The sequence below is a fragment of the Gracilinanus agilis genome, chromosome 2, assembly GCF_016433145.1.
Source record: "Gracilinanus agilis isolate LMUSP501 chromosome 2, AgileGrace, whole genome shotgun sequence".
Classification (NCBI taxonomy): Eukaryota; Metazoa; Chordata; class Mammalia; order Didelphimorphia; family Didelphidae; genus Gracilinanus; species Gracilinanus agilis.
The window spans coordinates 458,980,058-458,988,589 of record NC_058131.1 but is presented as its reverse complement, the minus strand read 5'-3'; the positions used below and the strand labels follow the sequence as shown (position 1 = coordinate 458,988,589).

The 8,532-nt window shown below is 34.3% G+C and overlaps 1 protein-coding gene across 8 annotated transcripts in view; it reads left to right on the top strand.

Annotated features, from left to right (window-relative positions):
- GPHN (gephyrin) overlaps positions 1 to 8,532 on the top strand; it is a 787,688-nt gene that overhangs the window by 390,711 nt on the left and 388,445 nt on the right. For 2 of the 8 annotated variants that reach the window (XM_044664833.1, XM_044664829.1), the window contains exon 5: positions 8,036 to 8,074. The exons of the other annotated variants lie outside the window; for them this stretch is intronic. In XM_044664833.1, coding sequence (XP_044520768.1) covers positions 8,036 to 8,074 — 39 coding nt within the window. The remainder of the gene's footprint in view (positions 1 to 8,035; positions 8,075 to 8,532) is intronic. 8 annotated transcript variants of the gene reach the window in all.

Here is an 8,532-nt window from a genome sequence, read left to right as displayed (position 1 = left end):
GGGGGGGGGGTTGAAGGGGAAAGGAGGAGCATGAATCATGTAACCATGTTAAAAATGAATATTAATAAATGTTAAAAAAAAGATTGTAAAAAAAAAACCCAAATGTAGGGCCCTTTAAACATTAAATATTGGAGAAGACTAAAAGATTAAGTAATATTAAACCACCTGTAATAGGAAGAATGTGAATTTTCTCCTCCGCATCCTCCAACACAACTTAAGTGATGTGGTATATAGAATGTAGTCACAACTGAGGAGTTTTTAATATGTAAACAAGATACATGCCTTATTAAGTAAACCGTACTAATATTAAAATATTTTTACTAGCTCCCTTAAACTGTATTTTTTTATATTTGTATTTCATAACTTTGAGTTTTCTTTTTAAGAAAGGCCAAAGGAAAAACACCTCTTCAGCACATTTGAATGCCACAGTGGAAATTTGTGTTGCCCAGTAGCATAGAAAATAATTGAAAGAAAGGCTAAAAATGAAAGTATTATTCTAAATAAACCTAACATAAAATTTGCAGTTTATTTAATTGATCAAAGTAGGAATCCTTTCTTCTATATAACTTCAATTCATATTTAAGATATTTCAAACTAGAATACATATATTTTGATAGTAGTACCTCTTGGAAAAAAAATATAGTGTTGCAAGTAGCCATTATAAATAAGGGTTAAAGGGTTTGCAGAATTTTTAGGTCTGGGAACCATTAATATAAAGAAATTCTTATGGTCCAGGAGAACAAAAGGAAGAGATTTTAGGACCTGAGAAGTATTGCCAAAATAAACAAATTTTAATTCTAATATGAGGTCTGTACATACTAGCTGGCACTGTGCTGCTGGTGTCTTAAAAATATACAGCATGCCATTCATATTTTAAAATTTTAAAATTCATATTTTTTCTTAAACAAACGTTTTCTATTTAGCCTATTGTGGTATGTTTTTAGGTGAAAATACATTGCCAAATTTCATAGTCATGATGTCAGTGAAAAATAGGTTTTATATTACACATATTTGCATTATAGTACACTAAAATTTGCCAGAATACATCTATTCCATACTTTTAAATTCATAAATAACAAACTATGTCTAATGTAATAACATTTCCTTCTTAAACAGGGTTTTTTTGTTTGTTTTAAAACATGTAAAACAAGAACAGAGAATAATTAAAAGAAACAAGAAAGCATTGAACCAAAAGTAACAAAATGCAGACTAAAGATTCTTTACTCTTATGACTTGTGAAAAATCAATAAAAATTATCACTTAGTTACTCTAGCCCTTTGATAAAATTATTCATTTTGGAAAAAATGTTTCTCAGAATAGTTATTTGGAGCAAAGACACCAGTCCTCTTCAGTGCTGCAAAACATACAAAATAACGGCCCTTTAATGGCATAGGTAAAATGAGCAAAATTAAGAGAAGTAAATGGTAAGCCAAGCATCAAAAATATTTCTATAAAACCAATCAGGACCGTATGTGAAATAATATCTGATACATATGTTGTTTTAAGATTTAAAAGCACATTGTATATGCTTTTTGATTTGATCCTCATAACAACCCTTTGAGGTAGATCCTACCAGGGCCATTTTAAAGATGAGAAAATAGGCTTAGAAGATAAGAGGCTCACACAGCTAGTAATTATATGAGGGTGGGATTCAAACCTGGGTCCCTTCTGACTTCTAGTGCAGTGATACTTCCACTATAACAAAGCCCTGCTCTTTAAGATAAATTAAAATTAGATTGAATTAAGCATCACAGAAAGATGCCAATTTTACATCATTTGACAAGGTTTTTCAAAAGAACTCTTCCTTTTTAGATTCTATGAAATGGATCTACCTGTTAACATTGGATCTTTTGTTTACATTGCTCTTTTCAAATGAGCGTGCTTTCTATTAATGCTATATGCATCTTGCTGATGTTATAATTTAGTTTTTTATAAATGCTGATTTATCTGTAAGACTTTTAAGAGATACTTTGAAGTAGATGGAATATATTTCCTTTCTGCTGTCAGAGTAGAGGGATCAAACCCAAGAAAGAGGATAGATTCCCATAGTCCTCACAGTTTTCTCAATTTCCCCTGATATGGAATATGGATATAAAACAATTTGAATTGTGTGCCTTCTAGTTTTACACCACTGAAAGTTATCAGTTACTTTTTGATGTCATTGTAACCAAATCCTTTTTTTATATGATTATATTGTACAGTGTCCATATTGTAATGCAAGACTTCTTGCATTTGCAATATTACCCTAAGCAATCCTGTCAGTTTGCAAAATGGAACTCTGGCATGGCAGGTGCCATCCTGGGTCCTGAAAGTTGGTCTGTGACTATTAAAGGCCCTGCAAACCCAACATTGGGGTTCTGATTTCCTTGACCTCACCCAGACACCCAGCTACCCCTGATTTCCCCTTGGGAGCCCCAGGAGGTGAGGGGAGGTTGGGTTGTGGAATGTGGACAAGATTTAGTTTTAGAGTAGCCTAGTAGTTAGGGTCACATAGTTCCAGTATTAGTCCACAAAGAAATTCCTCTACCATATGCCCCAAAAGACATCTATCTAGCTTCATGTCTTGAAAAATCTTTGATAAGGAAAGGCTTAGACATAAAAGTTCGATTTTAAAATATTTAATGGCAAGGCTTGCAGTCTCTGACCCCTGATACAGTTTGTATAGCTTTTATATAATTTAGTGGTTTCTTTCTCGGATTACCTTGTACTCTATTTACCTATGTGCATTATATCCACTACATATCCCTTCTCCCCAATTCATTGATTCTTAATTGTACAATTGTACACTTCTTAATAATACAATAAGTGCCACAAAAGTTTTAAAAAAGAGAGTGAGATTAATCTTGGAGGCCAGAGTGGAAATTTCCATTAAAAAAGAGGAATTTTAACTGTACCTTGAAGAATAATGGTAAGCACTAAGTTGGAAAATAGTATAACATTTCAGGCATAAGAAATCTCCCATTTACACTAGGAAATGAGATTCAGCTTAGGAAATAATAGCATATGGTTGTTATTTTAGGAGTAGGGAATAGTAGGGAAACAATATAGTAATAATATATAGTCCCTATCTCTAGATAACTTAGACTTAATATCCATCGTGGTAAGAAACCCTCAGTACATCTTCAGGCCAGCAGTTTGTTGCAAAGGAAAAGAGCGAGAAAAAAGAAAATCACCTATTAGCCAATTTTCAGGTACTTATCAGCACTTGATCTTCATTGTCCTTGAAGGCTCTTCTCTGGCAAATACTAGCTTAAGAATACTATGATGAAACTTATCATTACTGAATGACAAAAATTACATCATAGAAGTCAAAAGAACTCAGCAGCCATCTAACCCAATCATAACAAACCTAAGAAGTGACCATTTCTAGCCCTGTGCTCAACTATGCCTAATGAAAGGAAATTTACCCCCTCCTGAGATAGCTCGTTCAAATTTTGGAAAATAATTAGATTTTCCTGATATCAAGACTAAATTCCCTCATGGAAATTTCCACTGCTCTTGGTTCTGTCTTCTCAGGCCAAATAGAACAAGACTTCTGCATGTCAATTTTTAGATATTTGAGCACAATTATCATATCCTTGAAATTTTTTATTTCCAAGCTAAAATCCCCATTTTCTTCAATTGTTTCTCATGTGACTTGGATTCAAGGTCCTTCATTAACCTAGTTGCCTCTTTACATTCTCTAATTTATTCATGTCCACATTAATCCGTAGTACCCAGGACTGAGTAGAATATTCTAGAGGTAGTCTGACAAGGGCAGAGGGCAGAGGATTTGTTGTCTCCATATTCCTGGAAATATAATACCCTTAATTCAGATCAAGGAAAGGTAGGGTGAAGATTAGCTTGTTTGACTTCCACATCATAATGTTGATTCATATATAACATATAGTCCATTAAAACCTTCAGATAAATGGCTATCTATATAGCCATGTTTCCCTCATCCTGTAATTGTAAAAGTTGATTCTTTTGAACCATAGTATAAAACTTTTCATTCATCCTATTTCATTTTATCTCATCAAATATAGACCAATCTTCTAACCTGTAATAATCTCTTTAAATCCTTACTTTTTAATCAGTGTGTTGGCTGTACTTCTCCATGTTGTGTCATCTGCAGATTTAATTAGTATATCATCAATGCCTTTCTCCAAGTAATTGATAAATATGTTAAACAGTATAAAACCAAGCACATATCACTGGGGTAATACTCCCCTAAAGCTCCGAATAAGCTTGACATTGAACCATTGGTGATTATGTTTTGAGTCTGGCCACTCAACCCATTCCAAATCTATCTTAGCATATTCTTATATATTCTATGTTGGTGGTGTCAAACTCAAAGGAAAACAAATCCCATCAGCACATGGACTTAGTAAACCAAAAATTAACATTATATTTATTAGAGCAGCTAGGTGACTCAGTGCATAAATAACCAGTCCTAGAGATGAGAGGTCCTGAGTTCACATCTGGCCTCAGATTCTTCCTAACTGTGTGACCTAGGGCCAGTCACTTAACCCGAATTACCTTGCCCTTACCGCTCTTCTGCCTTGGAACAGACACTCAGAATCAATTCTGAGACAGGAGGTAAGGTTTTTTTAAAAATACATACATACATACATATACAGGTATATATAAAACTGTAATTTTATTTATTTTGTGGTTTGGGCCTATGCAAGTGGAAAGCTATGAAGTTTTGCAGCCACGATTTTGACACCTCTATTTTACAACTTTCCGTGTTCTCTCTAAAAATAGTATGAAATACTTTATCAGATGCTTCACTAACATCTAGATAAACTATATGTATCACATTCTACTGATCTATGAGTTGAATGAAACTCTATCAAAAAAATAATAAATTTAGTTTGGCAGGATCTTTTATTTTAATGAAGTCCTATGGGATTTGTAATAATCTCTTCTTTTTATATTTTATCATCTTTAATCATAAATTCTGAAAGTTAAGTTAAGCTCACTGGCCTGTCATAAAAATTCAAGGCATTTACCTTTCCCCCAGTTCTGTAGTATCTCTCCCATTCTCTATTATCTTTCAGATATCTCAGATAGTGGTTTATCAATCACATCAACTATTTCTTTGAGTGCCTCAGAGCATGTAAGCTAGAGAGAAGAGATATTTTATTTTTTTTTTTATTTTTAATAGCAGCAGGAACCCCTTGTAATCCCCTCTAACCCTGGTTGTAACACTCAGGCAACATCCTTTCCTCTGCTGGACTTCTAATGAGGGGGGTTACCTTTTACACAAAAGGCATTTAATAGATGTTTAATTGGTTGATGTAGTTCATATGGGCCAGTTGACCTGAATTAATTAAGAACAAGTAGGTATTCTCTTATCATTTCCTTTTTTAATTATCAGCTCCCTCTTATACATTTTTATTCTTTGATAGTTGTGGCAAAGAAAACAGGAACTAAATAAGAATGAGCAGCTCTACCTTCTCTTAGTGGTCAGTTATCATTATCCTGTCCAACCCTAGTAATGATCCTATCATTTCATTGGACCTCTTTTTTCAACATTATAGCTTTTAAACAACAACCCTTTTTGCTGTCATAGCATTCCTCCCCAGCCTTAGCTCATTCTAAACTTTCATAATCCTGACACTACTTTTACAGAACTGGGCACAGTCCTAATATTCTTCTCCTTTTACCTTCCCTTGTTTCTAATCTCCATATATAACTAATTTTTTAAAAATCTAAATTTTCCTATATATCTACATTAGCCTCTTTAAAATAATATTTTCCTCAGAATTGTTATTCTTTGTTGTGTCTTTGATGTTTCATTCTCAAAAATTTTCTATTCTTCTGTCCTGGTTTCTCCTACATGTCCATAGTTTCCTCCATAACCTTCTTAACCCTTTGAAATTTGGGAATTTGAATTCCCAAATAGATGCTTCATGGGAGACTATGACCAACTTTTTTGGTATCACAAATTACAGTAGGGAAAAGACATTCTCTACCCAATCCCCATTATTCCCATCTTTTCCCACATAACAGTTTCTCCTTGCTAGTAGAAATCAGGTGTAGGATAGAACTTCCTCTTCTTAGTTTCCTTGACTTTTTGAAGGAAGAAATTATGATTAGAACAAGTTAAAAAGTTATCGTTAGCTACTTTACTATTGGCCTACAGAGCTCTACCTGATATCTGGACAACTGAAGTTTCCCATCGTTACTCAAAGGCTTCCATGCAAGTCTTGGGTTCTCTTTCTTGAACCTTATCTATTTCCTCTTTCTATCCAGGGAAAATTATTTCTCTCCCTGACTCCACTTATCTTCACTCAAAAGTCCTTCACCATGTTTCTCCCATTCTGGTTGCTGCTAGATTTCCTTAAATGGCTATTTCTTCTTATTACAACTTATTACAACTCTCTTTTTCCCCTTTACCTCTCCTGTTTCTTTTGATTAAGTTATTATTGTCCATTATAACTTTAACCATGTTGTAATGAGACCCTCTGATAAGTACTTGAAGAAATCCAAGAGAGATTCATATTGTTTAATATTCTACCCTGATTAAGTTATGGTGAGGTTCCACTATATTTGAATATTCAAATAATTATAAAGCCTATGATAAAATATATATGATGATTTCCATTTATTTTTCTCCCTGCCTACCTAGTCTCCTTTAAGGCACTCTTTTTTAGAGTGGGTAAGATGAATCAGTTCTCCTGTTAATACTGAATACTGAATAGAATTCAGAAGAGATGCAAGCACTCACAATACCTTGAGATCAATCCTAATATAAATCATCCTTCATTCTCCAGGGCATTATTGGCAAGCACATATAATACCCAAACCCATCCCTATCAAAACTGTGCCTTAAACTAATCTTACTATTTCTATCTGAAAATGTTGGAGTTTTTCTCCATTTTCTCCATCTGAATTATGTATTTTTTAATTGATATCATTAGTTTCACATCACATCTATTTCTGAATATCGCCTTTTGACTCCATATATCCAGAAAGCCATCCTTATAACAAAGAACAAAATAAAAAAAGAGCAGTTCAGTAAAACCAACCAGCACATCAACTATGTCTGACATATACTTTGACCCACAGAGAGAGTGATGCATTTTTGCTTTGGAACCAATTCAGTTATTATAATTACTATGTTCTGTTTCTTATTGTTCTTTCTGTTTACATTATAGTTACTATGAACATTGTTTTCCTGGTTCTGCCAATTTCACTCTGATTCAGTTCACATAAGTCTTCTCATGCTTCTCTTCATATCTGTCATTTCTTATATATTATTATTTCTATTACATTCATGTATCACAATTTATTTAATCATTTCCCAATTGATGGTACCCCTTTTGTTTCAAGTTCCTTGCTACTACAAAAAAATACTAAGATTAATATTTTTATGTTTGTGGGTCTTTATTTCTGTCTTTGACTTCCTTGGGTTATGTGATTAGCAGCAGGATCTCTTGGTATGAACACTTTAGTCACTTTCTGCATTGTGTACTAAAGTACACACGACTCATCTGAAACCACAGATTTTGAGTGTTCAGAAGAATGTGCTGAGAATTTGAGTCAGAAGTATTAGAAGCCTCATAAGAGAATAAAGGTACTAATAATATACTATTTGACCCTTCCTTTTATTTATTGCTGCTACAATTGCTGTCATTCTCCTCTACCATCTTCTAAGAAGCAATCAGTATTAGACAGTAGTAAGGTCTGACCTGTTTTCCCTCATAAAAGATCTAGGGGATCCCAGTGATCTACAGCTGGAACTACCATTAGCAGTTCATCCTCCAATCTTTCCATGCTGCAAACAGGGGAGTTCCCCCACGTATCTCCTTGCTGGGAGACTGTTTGCACTGGAGGTAAGTGTGAAAACGGGAAGCTGTGGGATGTAATGGGATGAGGGTTTCCCAAACCTTTCCCAGTCCTCAGAAATAACTTGGTTCTGGGGTAGAGAAAAGGTTCGGGCTGGTTCTTATTTTCCCTGAACCAGTTAACCCAGCCCAAAATTTGACCTGTTTTTCCTCAAACTGGGAGTCAGAAATCCCTTTTCTTTTCTGTTTTTCTGCTGCAGAAATTCCCAACATTCCCATTTTGTGGGCTCCAGAAAGGGGTAAGCAAAGCTTTCAATCCCAGCCAATCATTTCTAAATTAATAATTTTTTAGTGTTTCGGTTTTGTTGTTGGTTTTTTTTGTCATCATCCAAAACAATGCTCAGTCCATTTTCCTCATCTATTTAATTTCCTTGTAGATTGTTATGTACCTATGTTCTAGGATTGTTTCTGTATCCCTGAACACTAGAGCTCAGATCCATCTGCTATTTCCATTTGTGTATTGTTCCCTTGTGGGTTCTCATATGCAATTAATTAATATATTGGTATTTAATGATTGGAAGAAAACCTAATTTAGTTTGTTTCACCTTCAATCTCATCCTTTTCCCGAAAAATAGGGTTTTTCTGCCGATAGCCAGGACTACATCATCTATCTGCCTATGGTCTGAGATCACCTTTCTGCTCTTCTTTCTTTGTGTTTACTGCCTTTGGTTGCTGTATCATTCTGCTGCCCACTCAT